A 23,759-nucleotide genomic window follows, 5' to 3' on the forward strand; every position below is an offset into this window, starting at 1 on the left:
CTTTATGTCTAATTTTCAAATACTTTTTTGCCTCAAAACAAAGTTTGTGATGTAATTCTCCTCGGAGCTGGTTGGTTTGGTTCATACTTACAACTATTTTATGGATTTTATAAAAAAATCTATGGAAGAAATGAATGGGGAAAAAACTTCCTGGAACCCAGACGGCTGAAAAAGTGGTCGGGCTCTGTTGCACTCTATAGGAACTTTTCCACCATTGTGGAACCGTTCCGTACCGATTTGGGCTCATTTGCATGGTTACTGTTTCTTTTTCTACTGTGGTGCTCCAAACACAGCATTAAAATGGGATAACTGAGCTAGTGACCAATTGTAAACCGCCATGTCACTAATCCGCCTGAAACCACCGGCACAATTCCCTGACTGTTCTGAGAATTCCACGCTGGGAACGGTTTGTAATCGTACCGTATAACTGTGCTCAAGTAGAAATGCTACTGGAACCATCACTAACCATGCTCAAAACCCTTCAGTCCAGATGGTGGAAAAGTGACTATTGTGTCATGTGAAACATGTTCCATAATGCTACTGTGTTGTGGGTGGTTGCTAGGGCATTGCTTTGTGGTTGCTTAGGCTTTCTGAGTGTTTTTTCAGTACATTGCTATTCGGTTTCCAGAGTGTTTTGTTTTAGTCTCAAGTAGCCAGACCTTTGACTAAAAAAGGTAAAAGATCTGAGCTCTATTGCAGCATAAATTGGCCAAGAACCACCCACTTAGACTGAAGGAATCATCTGAGTGACATAAACTGATCAATCACTGCTGATTTTGTCATTATGTGTTGTGTGGGGGCGGGGTTATCTGAGATGTATTATACTATACTAAAAGGCAGCTGTGCAGGGGGGAAAAATTTGAATAATGGTGTGGCAGTCTCTGCGAGCAATTGCCCAGAAACACATGGAAAAATAGCGGAAAATGTACCGCACAGAAAACGAAGTACACGAAGCAGAAGTTAAAGGAATATTCCAGGTTCAATACAAGTTAAGCTAAATCGACAGCATTTGTGGCATAATGTTCATTATCACAAAAATGTATTTTGACTCGTTCCTCCTTTTTTTCTCTCTCTCCTCTTTTCTCCCCAATCTGGAATGCCCAATTCCCAATGCGCTCTAAGTCCTTGTGGTGGCATAGTGACTCGCCTCAATCCCAGATGCGGAGGACGAATCTCAGTTGCCTCCGTGTCTGAGACCGTCAATCCACGCATCTTATCATGTGGCTTGTTGAGCGTGTTACCGTGGAGACATAGCGTGTGTGGAGGCCCAAGCTATTCTCCGCAGCATCCACGCACAACTCACCACGCGCCCCACCGAGGGGCCGAGAACCGCATTATAGTGACCACAAGGAGGTTACCCCATGTGACTCTACTCTCCCTAGCAACCGGGCCAATTTGTTTGCTTAGGAAGCCTGACTGGAGTCACTCAGCATGCCCTGGATTCGAACTCGCAACTCAAGGGGTGGTAGTCAGTGTCAATACTCGCTGAGCTACCCAGGCCCCCGTTCCTCCTTTTCTTTTAAAAAAAGCAAAATCTAGGTTACAGTGAGGTCCTTAAAATGGAAGTGAATGGGGACAATGAAAGGGAACATGGCCAATTTTTGGAGGGTTTAAACACAGAAATGTGAAGCTTATAATTTTATAAAAGAACTTACATTAATTCTTATGTTAAAATTTGTGTATTATTTGAGCTGTAAAGTTGTTTAAATTGTAATTTTTACAGTCGTTTTAGGGTTTGTTGACATTACATCATCATGGTAACGAAGTTGTAAAATTGGCTATAACTTTAAACAGAAAAGGTTTGTAAGTTATTTTATCACACTAAAATCATGTTTACACACATATCCTTTATGTCTTGTGGTAATACTTTTGAAAAAGTGAGTATTTTAACATTAAAAAATTGGCCCCAATCACTTCCATTGTAAGTGTCTCACTGGAACCAAGATTTTTGCTTTTTTTTTTTTTTTTTAAAGAAAAGGAGGAACAAGTCTAAATTAATTATTGTGGTAATCAACATTATGCCACAAATGCTTTCGACTGAGCTTAACTTGTATTGAACCCGGACCATTTCTTTAAAGTTATGCTCATGGATATCCACTTTTACTTGCTATACGTACCTCAAATGAAACTCTGAATATCTTTAACCCATTTAATCCCAAATTTTTCCCAGCTGAGTTGGCACATGTATTTTACTTCTTGGATAACCCAATTTTTTATTCTAAAAAAATAAATAATAATAATTAAAAAGTTATTAAAAGTATGAGATTTATTCTTGGTCACAATTGTAACTGGTGGGAAAATACAGTGTAAATGTTATACAGTCATTTTACAGCTCAGTTGCTCAATGGGACCCAATAAAAAATTGCAAACAATAAAGTAACATAATTTTATATTTTTTCACTATCCAGCATTTGTGGGGGAAAAGGGAATGACAAACCAAGAATAACTGCATATTTATTTTTACTCTTACTTTGTTTTATTTATTCTAATACTTTGAAATCTGCAATTTTATAATGGGAGTCAGTCAGTTGCATATTTAAAAATGGGTCTCTGTATTTTCCTACCGGCCACAGTTGAGACCATTTACATGTTTACTTGTCCTGTGAGCATGATTTATATAAGGCTGAGCAGTGGCAGATGTAGGCATGGGCAACATGGGCAGCCTGGGACCCCCCTTCAGCCCCAGTTCGCCCAGGGCACCATACAAGCTTGAATCGCCACTGAGGCTGAGCAATCTTTAGACCATTTAAAGGTGGACTCAGTAATTTTTTCCTCATTTACAAAGTTTTACTTCTAAAGAAATTAATTGTGATTTTGAAGCATAGGTCTAAAATCATGACCAATCACATGAGATGAGGAATCCAATCACATCAGTAACCTTATAAAAGTTGTTTTATTCTACATGGAGAGGGTCCACAGAACATGAGGGGTTGCCATGTTAGAATCACATGACCAGCCAAATACTACTCGCTAAATCTCAGTAACCGTCCTGTTATTTGACACTTTCACTCATTGATTAAAGTAATCAAGGCTGACTGTGAATACTACATTTCTACAATGGCATCTGAAACTGAAAACTATTGATTTTAAATGATGCTGCATCCAAGCCGCTAGGTGTCAGTGTAAGTCCAAGATAATGTGAACAAAAACTTTCTGAGTAGACCTTTAAAAATTATACAGTATGTACAAAATATGGTAGATGTAGTGTATCATGACAGGTTTTATTTGCATCCTTTTGTGGAGTTTTGACACACACATGATCTTTAGAGGAGCGCAGTGGAATTAAATGGCTCTGTTTATGTGACTATTTGCATCACTCATATAAAAATGTTCACATGAAGTCAAGACAGTCTGAACTGTCATTTACAACTGACAACTCTTTTAGACCCTTCAAAATTGTAACCAGTGGGATTAAACGGGTTAAAAGATGTGATGTCACTAACCTGGCAAACTTTGGCAAATCCAGTGATAATTATTTATTTATCCTCAAAAATCACTTGTTGTATTAACCCAGAACCTTGTGAACATGACTCTATTTCTAGGTGGACTAATAAAACTCACGAAAGTTCCATCAAACTAACCAATCAGATTATGATTTACTAACTTGAGAAAGTGTTTTCCAGTTATAGTTAGTGCATGGACAATGGGCGGTCCGTCGGCGTGCCATCTGAGGCTGAGACTAGGGTGTTCTGGGTGGTTGCAATGGCCTTTGGTGGGTGGTTGCTAAGATGTTCTGGGTGGTTGTTAGGGCCTTTGGTAGGTGGTTGCAAAGATGTTCTAACAGTTTTTTTAGCATGCTGCTACAGTATGTGATTGCTAAGTTGTTCTGGGTGGTTATTAGGCAGAAGGCAAAAAGCCTTTATCTATGATATCCTGTTCCCTAGATATGACTTTGGTTCCTCCTTCAATATAAATCTATGGCATAATATGGGATCTATGGGATTAACATGAAAATGAGGGGGAAATAGTAAGTCTCAAAAAATGCAGGACAAGTTATGTGCCACAGTTCAATACACAGTTCAATACTAGTTTAATCCCTAACCTTAAATTTCAGAAATAATTATAGTGATACTTACCTTTTAAGCACCAATAATTAACAAAAAGGTTTTGAAACCTTTATTGTTATTGTAGACCTTTTGTTAATTATTTTGTTATTTAATAATTGTAATAATTTGATACTGAGAATAATAATAATAATAATAATAAATGAGAACAAGTTTGTATTTATTAAATACAGATGTTGTACGAGTCACAAATTATGCTTCACGTTGACAGGGCTTTGTAACACACAAAAATTATTCTGTTTGGTGTCTTTAGTCTGTTTCGTTTTACATCTTCCGATAGTCCTGAAGATAGACTGCCAGAAATATTAGTGCTCCCATGAATTTTGATCAATTTGTATTCATTTTAAGAAGGTCAAGTTCTGAGCATCTCTTTGAACATTTTCATGCAAATTCTGTTCACTGAGACTCAGTAACTGCTGGCACCAGATTAGAACCTGCTCTGTGGCCCAATTACTGTCATAATAATAAAAATGATTAAGCAATTAATCTCACCAACCACCAAGTCTGAGAGGCACATGGACAAAATTCACATGGCTCTCAATGCACAGCCCTGCCAACACACATACACACTCAACTCTACAACAATCAGAATACATCCACACACTCTCAAGAACTCCTCTGCTAACACTCACGTTTTAAACGCTCACGTGTTTAAAACATATGACACAATACAACATTGGGGTTAGACAGTAAATTGCGCCAGTCACCTGATGAGCACCATTGGTTATCGGTTGAGGTTGATAGTGGATTTTGGCTGATTAATTGGCCAGTGGTTTTTCAAATCGATTTATAGAATGTCAAAAATTACTCGTTTCTTACTATGCACAGAAAAATACCAAAATACCAAGATTTGGTGCAAAACACGGGACTTTTAAGTATAAACAAGCAAAACAGGGACTCTTATTTTGAAAATACAAAATGAAAAAACTCAGCATCTATCAGCATGGATTTTTGCCGATAACTGATAGCTCCAAAGAGCAACTATCGGCACCGATTAATCGGTAAAACAGATATACCAGTCTACCTCTATTTATCAGGTATATTTATTGTATGTTGGTTTAATCAAAACCACACAAATGTGTTCCTTTCAATGAGCTAAAGCATAAATATTAAGCAATTTAAGGAATATTCTGGGTTCAGTACAAGTTAAGGGAAATCAGCGACTTCTACAAAAAATAATTTTAATTTGTCCCTCTTTTTCTTTAAAAGAAAACCAGAAATTGAGGCACTTACAATGGAAGTGAATGGGGCCAATATTTGGAGGGTTTAAAGGCAGAAATGTAAAGCTTATAATTTGATAAAACACATTAATTTTTCTGTTAAAATTTGTGTATTTTGAGCTGTTGTCACAAGTTGTGGTGGAGAGGCAATGTATCTATATGCAGGCTTTAATGAAGATAACATGGTGTGCCATAAAATCAACTAACCAACACAAAGCTTTCCACGGACAAGAACTGACCCAGAATGAAAAACACAGGAGGGTATTTATACCCACAGAACTAACGAGGGGATGGCAGACAGGTGAGGACGATGAGGAACAGCTGGTAGTGATAAGGGGGAACTTCAATATAATGACTTCTGGTGCCTAAAGATGGAGAGGGGCAGGAGAAACCAGGTGACCAAAGGACAGGGGTGGAGTCAGGAGGCCTGGGGGGCGGCCTCAGGGCTGGGATCTGTCCCACATCTGTCAGGAGGCCTGGGAGGAGGCCACAGAACAGGGACAGTAGGCCTGGGAGACTGAGTCATGAGAGGCGGAGCCAAGGAAAGCTCAAGGGATGGAGTCAAAGGAGGCGGAGCCAGGGGAGACTCTGGGGGCAGAGCCATGGAAGGCTCAAGGAGCAGAACTGGGGATCCTAGTCCCCGGAGCATAGCTGAAGGCTCAAAGGACCAGGGCGGAGCCGGAGGCTCGGAGGACCGAGGCGGAACTGGGGGAATCGGAGGACAGAGGCAGAGCAGGTGGGGCTGAGGACCAAGGTCCCTGGTGGAGCCGAAGGTGGAGCTGGAGGGACCCCGGTGATGCTGATAGGCTGACGGCCCACAGTGGAGACGAGGGGAAATAGAGCGGAGGTGATGAAGAGGGAATCGAAGGGCCAAGGCGGAGTCCAGGGTTCAGAGGGCCAAGGCGGAGTGTCGACGGATCCCCTTGTCTGTGTGGTCAACTGGGCTGATGGTCGGGCCGGTGACTTGAGGGGAACCGGCTGAACAGAGCAAAGAGGAGTGAATGTCTTAAGTGGAACCAGCGGAGGAGGAAGGGATCGGGCACAGGATGTAACCAGGATGTCCAACATGCTGGCTGGAACCAGCGGAGGGTGAAGGGTAGTCAGGGTGTTGATCAGGGTGGGAATAAAGTCCAGGTCTACCAACTTGGCGAGAGCTGGGTCTGGGACAGATGGGGCAACAGGCTCTGATTCTAGGACGGTCAAGGCTACAGGCTCTTGGACGGTAACCGTGGCAGGCATGGGCACTGGCTCGTTAACCGTGGCAGGCATGGGCACTGGCTCGTTAACCATGACAGACATGGGCACTGGCTCGTTAACCATGGCAGGCGACGAGGGAGGAGCCATGGAAGACTGGAGGGCATCCATTGTGGGAGGAGATTCAATATCCTCATCCTCCTTACCCACAGAGAATCTGCTAAGTTTCAGAGCCTCCTCAGCTATCCAGTGAGGACCCATCAGAGGCATCAGCTCCTTCAGTGCACTACTCAGACCAGCCCAGAAGAAATTCACCAGAGCATGGTCATCATAGTGCACCAAATTCGCTAGATGGAGAACTCACGAACGTGATCCTCAACTGGACGCTACCCCTGTTCAAGGGGAATGATCCGTACAGCTGTTGTGGTGGAGAGGATGATGAAGGAGAGGTGATGTATCTATATGCAGGCTTTAATGAAGAAGCTATAAGATAATGTGGCATGCCATAAACAAAATCAACTAACCAACACAAGCTTTACACAGACAAGAACTGACGCAGAATGAACAACACAGGAGGGTATTTATACACAACAGAACTAAAGAGGGGATGGCAGACAGGTGAGGACAATGAGGAACAGCTGGTAGTGATAAGGGCAGTGCACTATGGGAAATGGAGTCCAGGGGGAAACTTCAAAATAAGAGTCAATGGAAAACATGAGGGAGACAGAACGTGACAGCTGTAAAGTTGTTTAAATCATAATTTTTGCGGGATTACAGGGTTTACAGCGTTACGTCGTCATGGCAACAAAGTTGTAAAATTAAATAGGCCTATAAATGTACACAGAATAGTTTGGTAAGCGATTTTATCAAACTGAAATCATAATAACACGCACATTGTTTACATCTTGTGGCTATACTTTTGAAACAGTGAGTATTTTAACATTTACGGACTGGCCCCATTCACTTCCATTGTAAGTGCCTCGCTGGAACCCAGATTTGTGCTTTTTTTTTTAAAGAAAAGGAGGGACTAGTCTAAATTAATTTGCTGTCGATTGAGCTTAAGTTATATTGAACCCGGAATTTTCTTTTAACATCAGCACATCATTCTTTACATCTGCAAAATCTTTACATTTGGCCCAAACAGACCAGAACTCTAATATTTGGTTTTAAACCCTTTTTATATCAAAAATTAATCGCACCCAGGGTAGTGTTGGACGGATTCCCTCTTTGTATTATTTCTCCACTCACTCTTTCTCTCTCTCTCTGGTTACAATGGAAATACTGCTGAAGGAGGTTATCATCCCACAGCAATAAGGAGAGATCACTTCAGATTATGCTCCCACATTTTCAACTGTCAAACACTCTTGGCTGATAACTGACCTGTACTGCACATGCACACATCACCTTTAGAGGTTATACATGTAGGAATCAGGTGCTCTGTTACAGCAGGTACACTGACACAAACATTGGCTGTCTCAAATTAAGCAAGCAGCTCTGCCATCGTTTGGTGACAGTCGAGCATCATCAGTCTGATTGGATTCCTTGAGCTCATCACATGAACTGACAGGGCTTTTGTGCAGTAGCTGTTCGTGCGCCAGTGCTGGAGTCAGCATACGCCCACCAAATTTATACCGCCCCCTCCTCCATCCTCCAGTGTATTGGACTGAAATCGGGAAGGAGACGCATCCGTACGGAGCTGCCATCGGTAACGGTGGGAATATTCTGCAATCGTTCACAAGGATCCAGCTCGAAGAACAAGATGGATGAAATGGAAGAGGAGTTAAAATGCCCGGTGTGCGGCTCGTTTTTTCGTGAGCCCATCATCCTGCCCTGCTCGCATAATATCTGCCTGGCCTGCGCCCGCAACATCCTGGTGCAAACGCCCGACGCCGAATCCCCGCAGAGCAGCCGCGCGTCCGGCTCCGGCGTGTCCGATTATGATTACTTAGACCTGGATAAGATGAGCCTGTACAGCGAGGCGGACAGCGGCTACGGGTCTTACGGCGGGTTCGTGAGCGCGCCGACCACCCCGTGCCAGAAATCTCCCAACGGGGTGCGCGTTTTCCCCCCTACCATCCCTCCTGCGTCCCAAGCGCACCACCACCTGCTGCCCCACACCGGCGTCTTGCCGCCGGTCCCTCGCAATTCCTGCCTCACCTGTCCGCAGTGCCACCGCAGCCTAACGCTCGACGACAGGGGGCTCCGGGGCTTCCCCAAGAACCGCGTGCTGGAGGGGGTGGTGGACCGGTACCAGCAGAGCAAAGCGGCCGCGCTCAAGTGTCAACTGTGCGAGAAGAACCCCCGCGAGGCGACGGTGATGTGCGAGCAGTGCGACGTGTTCTATTGCGACCCGTGCCGCCTCCGTTGCCACCCGCCTCGGGGTCCGCTGGCCAAGCACCGACTAGTGCCGCCGGCGCAGGGCAGGATCAGCCGCCGCGCGAGTCCACGGAAGATCTCCACCTGCACCGAGCACGAGCTGGAGAACCTGAGTATGTACTGCGTGCAGTGTAAGACCCCCGTGTGCTACCAGTGTCTGGAGGACGGCAAACACTCCACTCATGAAGTCAAAGCTCTGGGGGCGATGTGGAAACTCCACAAGGTTGGGAAATAGCTTCAACATTTTTTTATTTTTATTTTTTATTTTATTTTTTATTTTTTTTGGTCTTTTCAGGAATAAAACCCTGGTTTTAGTCCCCTAGGTGTTTTATGATGTGTAGTGCGGGATGGGTTGTCGGTGATAAGCGAGACAAAAACACAGCGCACAACTCAACCGGCCATGATTCAGGCCAGATGAAAAACACTTGCGTACAAGCTCTCTAGCTTAGAAACAGCCATAAGTACCTCAAGGATAAAAGACAAAAGGGGTTCTAAAAGGGTGCTTAATGAATAAATTCCTTGCTTTATTGCATCTTCACTTTAACTACTAGAGCACCCCCACTAAATTCAGAAGCACCCTCAGAGACTTTGATCTGGAACAGGGCCTGATTGACAGGATCTAAGGAACTTAAAATGGAAGTGAATGGGGACAGTACATAAATGTTAAAACAGACACTCAAAAGTATAGACACAAGACGTAAGCATTAAACTTGTTGATATGATTTTGTTTCAAAGGAATATTCCGGGTTCAATACAAGTTAAGCTCATTCGATAGCATTTGTGGCATAATTACCTCCAAAGATTATTTCGACTTGTCCCTCTTTTTCTTTAAAAAAAGCAAAAATATGGGTTACAGTGAGGCACCTACAATGGAAGTGAATGGAGCCAGTTTTTGGAGGGTTTAAAGGCAGAAATGTGAAGTTTATAATTGAATAAAAGCACTTACAGTAATTCTTCTGTTAAAACATTGTGTATTATTTGAGCTGTAAAGTTGTTCAAATCGTCATATTTAGAGTCGTTTTAGGGTTTGTTGACATTGCATCGTCATGGCAACGAAGTTGTAATATTGGTTATAACTTTACACAGAAAAGGTTAGTAAGTGATTTTATCTTTACTTTTGAAACAGTGAGTATTTTAATGTTTACAGATTGGCCCCATTCACTTACATTGTAAGAGCTGCGATTTTTGCTTAATTATTGTGTTAATCAACATTATGGGTATTTTAAAGTTTATGGACTGGCCCATTCACTTCCATTGTTAGAGCCTCACTGTAACCATTTTTTAAAAATAAACAGATCAGACAAGTATTTTTGGAATAAATTCTAGAGACTGTTGTGCATGAAAATCCCAGGATAGGGGGCCTGTGTAGCTCAAGTGAGTATTGACGCTGAGTTCGAATCCAGGGTGTGCTGGATGAGAGCCAGGTCTCCTAAGCAACCAAACTGGCCTGGTTGCTAGAGAGGGTAGAGTTACATGGGGTAACCTCCTCGTGGTCGCGATTAGTGGTTCTCACTCTCAATGGGGCACGTGGTATGTTGTGCATGGATCGCGGAGAGTAGCATGAGCCTCCACATTCTGGGAGTCTCCGCTGTGTCATGCACAGTGAGCCAGGTGATAAGATGTGCGGATTGACTGTCTCAGAAGCGGAGACAACTGAGTCCTCTGCCACCCGGATTGAGGTGAATATCCGCGCCACCACGAGGACCTACTAAGTAGTGGGAATTGGGCATTCCAAATTGGGGAGAAAAGGGGAAAAAAGTAAAAAAATACAAAAAAGAAAATCCCAGGAGATCATCAGTTACAGAAATACTCAAACCAGCCTATCTGGCACCAACAATCATGCCACAGTCCAAATCACTGAGATCAAATGTTTTCCCCGTTTTCATGGTTGATGTGAATATTAACTGAAGCTCCTGACCCGTATCTGCTTGATTTTATGCACTGCACTGCTGCCACACGATTGGCTGATTAGATAATCACATGGATGTTTGTTGGTGCCAGACGGGCTGGTTTGAGTATTTCTGTAAGTACTGATCTCCTGGGATTTTCACGCACAACAGTCTCTAGAATTTACTCCGAATGGTGCCAAAAACAAAAAACATCCAGTAAGCGGCAGTTCTGTGAATGAAAACGCTTTGTTGATGAGAGAGGTCAACAGAGAATGGCCAGACTGGTTGGAACTGACAAAGTCTACGCTAACTCAGATAACCATTCTGTACAATTGTTGTGAGGGGTTGGCACTGTTTTGGCGGCACAAGGGGACCCACACAATATTAGGCACGTGGTTTTAATGTTGTTGCTGATCTGTTACAAGAGAAGTTACAATTTAACTATTTAAGGTTTTCTTAAAGGGATAGTTCACTGAAAATGAAAATTCTCTCATCATTTACTCACCCTCATGCCATCCCGGATGTGTATGACTTTCATTCTTCTGCTGAACACAAACAAAGATTTTTAAACCTTCAGCTCTGTAAGTCCATACAATGCAATTGAATGGTGACCAAAACTTTGAAGGTCCAAAAATCACGTAAAGGCAGCATAAAAGTAATCCATAAGACTCCAGTGGTTACATCCCTATCTTCAGAAGCTATATGATAGGTGTGGGTGAGAAACAGATCAATATTTAACTCCAATTTTACTATCAGTCTCCACTTTCACTTTCACATCGTTCTTCATTTGTTTTCGGTGATTTGCATTCTTCATGCATATCGCCACCTACTGGGCAGGGAGGAGAATTTATGGTAAAAACAGACTTAAATGTTCATCTGTTTCTCACCCACAACAATCATATATAGCTTCTAAAGATATAGATTTAAGCACTGGAGCCGTATGGATTACTTTAATGCTGTGTTTATGTGCATTTTGGTGCTTCAACATTTTGGGACCATTCACTTGCATTGTATGGACCTACAGAGCTGAAATATTTTTCTAAAAATCTGCATTTGTATTCAGCAAAAGAAAGTCATTCACATCTTGGATGGCATGAGGGTAAGTAAATTATGAGAGAATTTTCATTTTTGGGTGAACTATACCTTTAAGTGGTTTCTTGCAACTGGGCCCAACTGCAGTGCAGGAGTTTTTGGGATGGAGGCCTTTTGGCTCTGGTGATTTCGAGATGTGGGGTTGTTCTCTGGCCATAAAACATGTAGCTTACATTTACATTCATTCATTTAGCAGACACTTTTATCCAAAGCCACTTACAATCTCTAAACTTAACATTCTATTGCTTGTTGAGTGTGCACTGGTAAAATCGAATACTATGTGTGTGTCTGAGTTTCTTAGGGAACTGTGTAAAACTGCAGACCTGCTCTTTTTGAAACATGATACCGTTGAGGCACATGGCTGATTTAGAGTGTCTTTGTGTTTGTGAATGAAAAAAGAATGTATACCAAGGAGACCCAAAGGATGAGGAAAGAAACCCCTCTCTCTTTCTTTCTCCCTCCCCCCTAGACCTAACCTGCTACATCATATGAGTTAATAATTTGTGAGTGAATTAAATAAGAAATAAAGCCTGAGCAATGGACTATGTGCAAGAAAGTTTTATAGATTCTGTCAGAAACTAAGAACATAAGTATCAACAGGCTAGGATGATGAATAATAAAGCACATGGTCTTGCACATCACACACAGATTAATTGAGAATTCTACACACAGTGTCAGTACTATATATTAATACTATATATTAATACATTGCTATAGTACCATTACTCTGTTACATTGCTTAGTTCAGAGCAGAATGATTTGGACAAAAAAAAATCTAATTGCGATTATTTAAAAAAAATATTGCGATTGCAATTTGAACTGCGATATGATAAATATATATATATAAAAATAAAAAAAACATGTGATTCCTTTCAACCAAAATTAAACCATGTTTTGCCCATGTTCTACTGCCAACTGGAAATACTGTTCTATAAAGGGTATTCACACTCGTGTCCTCTTAAATAGTAGGGCTGTGTTGATACAATCAAATATCGATATATCGCAGTAATTTTTCTCACGATAATGTAGCGATACTTAGATCCGTGTATCATGATATATAGGGATATTTTCAGTGCAGTCTGAGACGCTTCTACGAGGCACGAAAGAGACTAAACCGATCCAGCAGGATTCATGGTTTATCTCATAGACATGCTGGACCTCTCTCGCGTTTGGATCTAGGGCCAGGCAAAAATATTAATTTCCTACTTAATCTTCATTTATACAATCCCAATGTCGACTCTTAAAATGCCAAGATCGCTCTTTCTTTCTGTCTGCAATCCCCTACAATCATATGTGCGTAATACTTCCCATATGCTACAAAAAATGTGTATGATTATCCAATGGCTGGTAATTTTTTAGATTTCACTCACCAGTGTTTGAGTGGTGTAGTGGCAAAATTCAGTACCGAGATCTTTTCACTGTGTGCTAAGAGTAAAAAGTTTGACACTTTCTGTGTAATGTGAGTCCAAAGACTAGATCCAAGCAAACCATTTGTTGTTTAATAATGTCTCTTTTAATATCCTTTCTGTTCTCTACGTCAGTTATCAAAAACAACAAAATAAACATTTAAGTCTAATCACACATAGCATGGATGCTGTAAAGAAGCCATTCGACCCAACAAACACTACTGTCAAAGTCCCTGCCACAGGTCTTAAAGAGACAGTACCATTTTAGCACTACATACATACTACATACATAATACATATCTAAGTAAATACTTGTAAATAGTACAAATTTGGCATGCAAACAACAAACATGTAACAATATACTGCATATATGCAGTATAATATATGCAATTTCAATACATCATGTTTATTGATGTAATACATGGACATTCTTTAAAAAAAAAAAAAAGCTAAAATGTCACCAAAATGATAAAAAACTAAAATAAAATTTGTAAAGTTGATACTGTATGTCTGTAATTTAACAAGTTAGAAGATCCCCTGTATAATTAATAATGGCACTAGCTGAAAGAGAATTTCTTTCATACTGTATGTAAGTAAAATTGACATTATAACTGAAATATACACAAATAAATTTTACAAAGCGAAATCAAATCATGAAATAGTGATGTATCACGATATATCAAATCGTGTCATGTGTATCGCAATACGTATCATATAGTGAGGTGGCTGGTGATACCCAGCCCTATTAAATAGAACCAAACTAAATAAATAAATTAAACAGTGAAACACACAGGGAAAAAAACTCACAATCATATTGCATGTGTCTGCTGTGTACATTTCTTTTTTGTCCAATTTGTGAAAGGGTCAGCCAACTTTTCATCATTATGTTTTTAAAACCCAGTCAAATGTAATATTATATTATTGTAATATAACAATAATAATAATGTTAAGAAATTATTATAGAAATATATTATTCATTATTATTAATTATAACTATTCATTATTAAATAGTAATTTATTTATTTAATAATTTCTTAACTTTGCATTGCTATGCAGTTCGGTTAAACCCTCAAGGCTTAATTTTGGCAGAAGCTAATATTCTGGCTGAAAAACTAAAGAAACTGACATTTCTGTTGTTTGTAGTTGAGTTGACAACAGCCTTTTAATGCAGTGAAATGCTCTCATCTCCTTTTATGTCCACAAAATTAAATTGCAGCTCTCACGGTTTTATCACACTGGGTCATATTGCTTTATTATGGTTAATCATTCAGCCCTAGTTTAGTTATAAGAAAAGTTCACCTAAAATGAAAATGCTGTCATCCTCATGATGTTCCAGACCAGTATGACTTTTTTTCTTCATTGGAACACAAAAGATCGAACTCAGAAGAATGATTTGTTTACCAATTGCTTCTTCTCTCATGAACTCTCATGATCTTCATGGATGTCAAGATTTTCAGTGAATAACGACTTAAATTATGTTTCTCACGCAAAGCTATTGTATTGCTTTAGAAGTCTTGTAATATAATGCACAAGTCTTCTGGACTACTTTTATGATACTTTTATTGGTGCTTTTGCATCTTTTTTTTTAGCTTGAAAGTCTGCATTGAAAGTACTCAAAACCTCATTCATTGTAACTACATGGAAAAGAGCAACCAGTAAATTCTTTAAAAGTTCTCCTTTTGTGTTCCACTTGAAAAAGGAAGACATACGAGTTTGGAATGACATGGGAGTGAGTAAATGGTGACAGGATTTCCATTTTTGGGTGAACTATTGTTTTAACATCCGTGTTCATTGCGTTACTCTCACATTACTCATTTCGTAACATGACATTGCCGGCTGTGTTGAGTTTCATTATTCTATGTGTTCAGTTACATTGTGTAATCTGTGATGAGTTACATTGTGTGTTCAGTAATATTACTCTTTGTGTGTTCAGTTACATTACTGTCTGTTCAGTAACAGTACTGCCAGTACAGTAAGACTAAATACACTTGTATTAATAATAAATTATCTGAAAAAAGTTTGAATATATTATGCAGTGTTTCTTCTAAATGTATCTTGTTTTAAAGATTTTTATATATTTTTAAAGGAAAGAAAATACAAAAATTATCAAGAACGAGTTTTTTTACAGTACATATTAGCCTTAATATCAAAGGTCTTACTAGAGAGAGAGCTAACATGGATTTTATTTACAGAAAAAATATAATCGTGCCTGGTAACAGGTGCATGTAAAAGGGCTGGAAATAGTATTTTAGCTGAGCATAAAGCTAAATGTTTACTGTAACATGAGAAACATGAGAACAGAACAAACCAATACAGCCATGAATGGATAAGAACTGACAAAGACAGAGCGCACACGAGGGCAATATATACACAGGGACTAACAAGGATAACAAGAAACTCCTGGGGAACAATCAGAGGGGAACAAGGAACAGAGACAAGAACAAGAACTAAAACATGATTTCAAAATAAGAATCCATAAAAAACTAAAGTTCAGAACATATGTTACATTTACATGAAAATTTACACAAGGTTTACTATTTCTGCTCTTTTAAACTTACTTCAAACCCCCACAGATTGTGCACAACAACATCTTTTTCTGTTTGTAAGGTGATTTTCTCTATTCAGCTCCCAAAGGAAAAGTTCTTCACTGACATCATATCCACCTTTTCACTCATAACAGTGTGAAAGCGTCCTCTGTCTGCACATATGAATCTAACACGTCTTAAGAAAGTGTTACTTCGCTGTTCAAATGCTCCTCGGATCGCATCATTTATATGGAGAAATATTTTCCAACCGAATAGACTAAATATTATATGAAACAAATGACAATAAAAAAATTCAATAATCTCTTCAGTAATTAAAATACTTTTTGAATGTAACTATATTCTGATTACCAACAATTTAAATTGTAACTGTAGTGGAATACAGTTACTTGTATTTTGTATTTTCAATATGTAATCCTGTTACATGTCTTCCTTTACTCCCAAACCCTGGTGGTGGTGGTGTGGCTGCATAATAACAGTTTGAACTGGGACAGCAGCATCACGGCAGACCAAAATACGTCTTCCCACTTTCTGCACCTAACACACACACACACACACACACACACACACACACATGTTGGTGCGGCTATCCTTATGAGGACTCTACATAGACATAATGATTTTTATACTGTCTATAACTATAGATTCTATCCCCTAACCCTAACCCTAAACTTAACCCCCACAAAAAACCTAGTATGTTTCTTAAGCGATTTGAATTATGGGGACACTAATTTCCTCATAAACCACATTTATAGCATAATACCCTTGTAATTACCAGATTGTAACCTAAAAAAATGTCCTCGTAAATCACCCAAACCCGCCCACATACACACACACACACACACACACACACACACACACACACACACACACACACACACACACACACACACACAGCAGAGCAGATCTTGGATCAGTGTCCTCTATCATAGTCCCATCTGTAGCTGTTAAACTGAACACTGGTGAGCTGGCTTCAGATCAGAGGAGAATGGCCTCTTTCTGCAGTGCAGACACTTACTCATCATTCAAATGAACAGATTGTAGTTTTGCTTTTAGCCTCAGGGCACCATATGCTTCTTTCTCTCTCTTCTTTCTCTTTCCTCTGTGTCACATACACAAACACTTACACAGCAAGCAGGAGCTTGTAATGTGTTGACGCTCTTGCAGATTTGTCTTCTCTTGTCATTTTCTTGCAAGCTTATCTAGAATGCTTCTCTTATAATATTAGTCACTGTGCTCTTCTTACCATTCTTACACCGATACACCGATCTGATATCGGCTCCGATACGTTTTTAGACTGATCGTGTATTGGTCCGACGACCCTGATCCTAATCTAATACTGTGTGTTTGTCATGGTTGTTACTGTCAAGCTCCAACAATGACATAAAAGAACCATAAAAACACCATTAAAGTAATCTATATGAATCCTGAATCATTTTTCTCATATTTTTTAAAGACTCTTGAAGACACACGATAGCTTTGTGAACTGCAAAAGGCTGCGTTTAATAAGTAAATATATAGGATGCGTTTCAGTGAGTGTGCGCTGCTCTGTTGACACATTCATAGCACGCGCGGCTCAAGACGCGGTGCTGTTTTCATCCCTAAAAGTGGCATGCAATATGTGAGCGCTCCACATAAACTACATCTCAGATGTAGATACTCTATAGTTTGGTTCACTTATAACATGCATCAAGAATGGCACCGGAGGAGCATTTCACCAGATTTTTAATTAATCTACTGTAAACAAACCTTCTTACAGACACTTACAGGTCTTCCTGGAGTGTTCCGACTGCCAAAATAAAAGCCAGAGGGTTTTAAAGTTAAGAAATTACAACTGAAATACATTACTATTGTAAAATAAAATTCTTAAAGTTAATTAAAAAAAATTATAATATTAATAATAAATAATATTGGGTTCCAAAAAATAAATGGGTGAATAAGAAGTTGACTGATATCCTATTACAACTAAAGTGAAAAAAGAGATCTAAATCCTTTTTTACTCCAGAAACATGTTGGGAAAAACCTGCTTCTTTTCTAATGAAGACTTTCACTGGAAATACTGTTAATTTTGCTGTTGCATTATCCAGTTGACTAGTTAACAATAAAGTTTTAATAATAAGTAATACATTTGTGTGCAATAATATGTAGTTGGAGATTTGTGTTTCTTTACAAATAAAAGAATACCCCCAATCCAGGGGCGTAGATTCTGAGGGGAGTTTAACCCCCAAATAATCATAATACTCTTCACTTTGCAACCCCCTCACACACTGAGGTATAGATATTCTAAAATGATTAAGAATGGATTGGGATCGGTATCGGCCGATACCGAGAGTTCAGGTATCGAAATCGGATTGGGAGAGAAAAAGTGGTATGGGTGCATCCTATGTTAAAGGTGATTTGGCACCAAACCAAATTGCAAAAATAATTATTAATTTTCAAACAGGTTTCCCCAAGCACTCCTACCGCCTCTTCCGCCCCATTATCCAGTCAGATAGTTACAAGCTCAATTCTTTGGTTGACTCAAAAGTTGACTTATTGGACCTCTCAAACAAATAGAGCAATCTATGTTGAAAGACAACAGAGCCACACTTATTAACACTCTTTAGGAAGTCAATCTACAAATTAGAGTTACTTACAGTTGTCTCTGCACATTGGAGAATGTAATTTAATTCTGCAAAAAAGACATACCTCACCTGTAAAATCTGCCTTTTGCCTAAACATAGAAAGGGCTGATTAATCCCCCTCTGAACAGAGAAATTTAGTTTTAGATTATAGAAATTTAGAGTTTATAGGCTTTGCTGTAGTGCATTAGCAAGGGATAGTATGTAGTATGTATCTAGTATGTAGTGTTCTAATGTTTAGAGCTTTGATATGTAGTGCTTTAGTGTGTAATATAGTGTGTAACACAGTGATAAGTAGAGCTTTAGTATGTAATGTTCAAGTGTGTAACACTGACATGTAGGGTTCTGATGTGTAACACTTGCTTGTATGTAGTGCTCTATTGTGTAATGATGTGTAGGGCTTTAGTGTGTAAGCTTGCCATATAGGGCTCTATATGGTGCTTCTCTGGAGTGTATTGCTATAGTTTTTAAGGCTGTTTTTCAAACAGTGGTGCTCAAACTGTGGTCTGCGAAGGATTCTAAGTTGTATTGATTTTTAGAAAATGGAGTGACTATTTGCACTAAGTGTAAATACCACTTCCCAAACAGCTAATTTATTGGCACCCCAATAGTCCAATGGAACTAGACAAAACTACAAAACAAAACATTAGGCTATAAATATCAGAGAAGTGGCATGGAGAGGTATTAAAAGAACAAGAATAGAAGTGTGCACAGGCTCACCAAAACTGGACAGTTGAAGGCTGGAAAAACATAGCCTGGTCTGATGAATCTCGATTTCTGCTGAGGTACACAGATGGTAGGCCCACTGAAGCCTCAGCTTTCTGTTCTTGGCTGACATGGTCATCTGCTGCCGGGGCCATCTGCCTCAAGGTTCGACGAGTTGTGCATTCTGAGATGCTATTCTGCTCACTACAATTGTACAGAGTGGTAATCTGAGTTACCGTAACCTTTCTGTCAGTTCGAACCAGTCTGGCCATTCTCCGTTGACCTCTCTCATTAACAAGGCATTTCCGTCCACAGAACTGCCGCTTAATGGATGTTTTTTGTTTTACACAGAAAAAAGCATTTTCACACTGTTGTTACACCCCACGCCATTGTAGCAATTCTAGTTTCCGGAGTTTGTCATCAATTTCTGTTTTTCCAACAGACTATTGGAGTGTAAATAGCCGTGCTCTATGGCAGGTGCTATTTACACCTAATGCATATATTCACAAAAAATGTTATAGTGTTTCTATTTGTCTTACTTCTATAATGTAAGTAACAGTTGTGTCAATATACCCATTAGTTCATTAGCAAAATTTTATGAAATTTAAATGAGAGTCAATTTCAAAGAAATAAGAACATAGCAGTTTAGCCAAATTATGGATCAGTGGTTCAAGACAGGATTCGTGAAAAAGACGTTGAATGAGAGTTGGGGTGGGCTGCAATTTTTGTTTTATTGTTGAAGTGGTCCGCAACCTGAAAGAGTTTGAGAAACACTGCTCTAGAATGTAATGTTGTAGTGTGTAGGGCTGTATTGTACTGTAGTATGTAGTAGGGGTGTAACGGTTCGAATTTCTCACGCTTTGGTTTGTATCACGGTTTAAGGGTCACGGTTTTGGTACAGTTCAGTATTTGATTTGTTCAGAAAAAAAATATTACTGCCAAATCCAAAGAATAATCTATTTGGTAACAGACACTCCAACAAGTTTGCCCTTAAATAACAATCATTGTTTTACAACAGTAACCATAGTTTAACCATGGCATTTGTAAAATCATAGTAAGCACAATATAAACATGGTTACTGTCATTGTTACAATATATATTAAAATCATGGTTACTATATAGAAACTACAGTATTATTGTTATAAAACCATGGTTATTTGTATCAAAACTATGATATCTGCAAAAAAAAAAAACAAGGTGACAGCAGTCATGGTTACTACAATATTACTATAGTAAAACCATGGTTAATTTTTGTCAGGATCCTTAACTTAAAAAACTAAACATTTTCTCTAATTACTAAATCAACATTTTACCTTAATACCTGCACTAATACGCTACATGCATCAACATAAAGTGCCCTTCAAATTAATCTCAACAGATATCCGCATATATAGCTGTACATTACTATAAAAGGAATAACCTTGCTATTAAAATGCATACAAGAAGGGATGTTGTGATAATGCTGCTCAAGTATTTTAATAATACCTGGAAAACCCACATGAACACCCAAAGCGCTTTAGTTATTGTTTCATGTCTGTCCGAATTGGCACTTAATGCCTGTTTAAAAATGGAAGGGAGTGTGTGCCGTTTCTATGGTGGCCCAGAAGTGCACAACACAATGAAATTTAAAAAGCAAACAGAAGTTCACAACAAAAAGAAATCAAGCCACAACACAAATAAATTAAGCCACAACACAACAAAATTAAGCCTCAACACAAATAAATTAAGCCACAACACAACAAAATTTAGCCACAACACGAATAAATTAAGCCACAACACAAATAAATTAAGCCACAACACAAATAAATTAAACCACAACACAAAGAAATTAAGCCACAACACAACAAAATTAAGCCTCAACACAAAGAAATTAAGCCACAACACAAATAAATTAAGCCACAACACAACAAAATTAAGCCACAACACAAATAAATTAAGCCACAACACAACTAAATTTACAAAGCAAACAAAAGTTCACAACACAAAGACATCAAGCTACAGCACAAATAAATCAAGCCACAACACAAAGAAATCAAACTACAACACAAATAAATTCAGCCACAACACACAAAGAAATTAAGCCACAACATGAGAGGAGAGGGAGAGACGCTGTGCTGCTGCTTTCCCCCTGAATGGTCTGAATAACTCGCTGCTGCACGGTGCTGTTTCCTCTTCCTCAATGCATGAGAGTTGGCAACCCTGACTTTACTCAAACTGGGAGTGTCTTATCCTGTCCTGTTCTCTTCATGTAAGCATGTAATACTGCCAAAAAAAAATTAAAAATCTAAACATTATTCATCAGGTTGACATTGCCCTCTAGTGGCTTGAACATTTCCGTTGCATTGTGGCTTAATTTAATTGTGCTGTGGCTTAATTTCTTTGTGTTGTGGCTTAATTTTGTTGTGTTGCGGATTAATTTATTTGTGTTGTGGTTTAATTTATTTGTGTTGTGGCTTAATTTATTTGTGTTGTGGCTTAATTTCTTTGTGTGTTGTGGCTGAATTTTTTTGTGTCGTAGTTTGATTTCTTTGTGTTGTGGCTTGATTTCTTTGTGCTGTAGCTTGATGTCTTTGTGTTGTGTACTTTTGTTTGCTTTGTAAATTTTGTTATGTTGTGCACCTCTGGGCCACCGTACGTTTTGGCTCACCTGCGGCTCTTTCCGTGGGTGATGCTGGCATAAATATTTAATTATGTATCAATGTATTACTATAATGGCATCTTAATGCCATTAATCAAAGCACATTATTGACTCTTGTGATAGATTACAGCTGCGCTAGGAAACAGGAAGAATTTGCGTGTTTTAAATAAACCGTTACGTGCATTACTGACATATATTACCAGTATACGGCACTCGTGTCGAGCGATGTGTGCAAACAGTGCCTGTTTTGCAAACGTCTTTTGACCATCCCTGTTGTAATTGACTGCAAAAAGAAAATGTTCCAAGAAAGGAGAAATGCAGGGGGCTTCTCTATCAGCAGTTCGTTTTCTCCACTTGCCATTTTCAACTACACACAATGCGTCCAGATCTGTGATGTCATCAAGTTGACCCACGTGAAACACAGGCAGAGTGTATCCATCTACAGAGCCATACAGGTGCATTAGCAGAGGTTGTAACTGTGCCTGTTTGTTTGACGCTTTGTTTTCTTGACCAAAACTTGTGCTCCAGATGCATCATTAAACTTGAGGTGAACCGACCGCGGTGCCAATGCTTCCCGAACCATGGGTGGTGAACCATACGGTTCGTTTTTTAACAGAGACCGTAACACCCCTAGTATGTAGGCCAGAGTGTGCCGTGAATTTGGAGCGCCGTTTCATTCTTTGTTCTCTCATTTTTTGCTCCTCATTTGAGAACAGATCACAAATGAAGGTGGAGGTCTCTTGGTGGATGGTTGTCATAGCAATGTGAGAACATTTATAATGGGATATTTTGCCCACTCCAAGCCATTTCACACTGTGACTGACGCACACTCACTCCTTTTCCTATTCTCTCACCCACTCTGTAAATGACAGATTTAATGACTAACCTCCCACAAATTATGTCAGTTCCTCTCTCAAATAACTGTTCCCTATCAGTTCAGTCATGAATGTTGCATCATAGCTTATGGGGTTATCCCCGCATGCATAGCCAATATTTGAAACTCTTTAAAATCTCGCCAATTTGAATTGGCAGATAGCGCTTTGTGCTCCACCTCCCTCAGGGTGCCGATAATCTCTCTCTCGTACTCTGCATGGAAAATTTCTTCTACTAAGAATTGCCGTCAAGATTTGCACCTCTCACATCGGGTGGATCAGAGTTTTCTTCTACCCCCTGTGGTGCTCCGGCGATAGCGGATACTAACCTTCACCGTTGTACAGCACTGTTGTAATTTTTTCTCCTGTGGACAGCAGGCAGATGAGACATCTTTGCCTCTTTCACCGCATCACAGCGCTGGGATTATTCTATGGCCCATGGGCCTCAACGGATGTATCCTTTGATTATTAATTTATTGGATTGTATTGGATCGTTTTCTGGAAGCGTGTAACATAAGTGCTACAGCCTGATTGTGTTTGTGTGTGTCTGTATACTACTGTATGCACAATCTAAAAGAGCTGTTTACTTAACAACGTTAAGATGGTGTTTCGTAAATGTTTTCTGCCTTGAGAATGGTATATCCCCTTATCTGATGGCACGATCGCTGTGTCCTTTGCCTGGGTCAGGCTCATGCAGAGGCGGCGCTTAGTGGGTCAGATTGCACTCACTGCGAGCACATGAGAATCATAAGGCTGCGCTCTCAGCTCTCCCTCTTTCTGAGGGATGAATCCGGTCCCTTCCCCTCCCACCATGCTAATTCTGTGGCTCCCGAGGGACCACACAAGGGAGACGTGCGAGGGCTGGATGAGCTGGATGAGTTTGAGGAGGAGATTTCACCGGCGCAAGCCTCGCGTGTCTCCTCACCTCATCAGCAAGCTCACTCGGTGCTCGAGAACCTCAAATTTGATTGGCTCACTGCTAGTGCCCTTGAGCGTTCTCGGCTAGATGATCGGTTCTATCCGAGCCGGCACGACTCCGTGAGCAAAGAGCTCACGAAGACATACTCTACACCATACACGAGCGAGCCGGATTCCGAGTCCTTCACGGAGCTGCGTCGTGCCACTGACATGGCTCTCCA

The 23,759-nt window shown here is 39.9% G+C and overlaps 1 protein-coding gene and 1 long non-coding RNA gene across 6 annotated transcripts in view; one reads left to right on the top strand and one right to left on the bottom strand.

Annotated features, from left to right (window-relative positions):
- LOC127411678 (uncharacterized) overlaps window positions 1-23,759 on the bottom strand; it is a 124,114-nt gene that overhangs the window by 17,928 nt on the left and 82,427 nt on the right. The window lies entirely within an intron of this gene.
- trim9 (tripartite motif containing 9) overlaps window positions 8,155-23,759 on the top strand; it is a 40,858-nt gene continuing 25,253 nt past the window's right edge. For 2 of the 4 annotated variants that reach the window (XM_051647352.1, XM_051647353.1), the window contains exons 1-2: window positions 8,155-9,077; window positions 22,465-22,512. In XM_051647352.1, coding sequence (XP_051503312.1) covers window positions 8,238-9,077; window positions 22,465-22,512 — 888 coding nt within the window. In that variant the 5' untranslated portion in view covers window positions 8,155-8,237. The remainder of the gene's footprint in view (window positions 9,078-22,464; window positions 22,513-23,759) is intronic. The other 2 variants (XM_051647354.1, XM_051647355.1) reach the window with 1 other exon arrangement.

The sequence above is a fragment of the Myxocyprinus asiaticus genome, chromosome 21 (genome assembly GCF_019703515.2).
Source record: "Myxocyprinus asiaticus isolate MX2 ecotype Aquarium Trade chromosome 21, UBuf_Myxa_2, whole genome shotgun sequence".
Lineage (NCBI taxonomy): Eukaryota > Metazoa > Chordata > Actinopteri > Cypriniformes > Catostomidae > Myxocyprinus > Myxocyprinus asiaticus.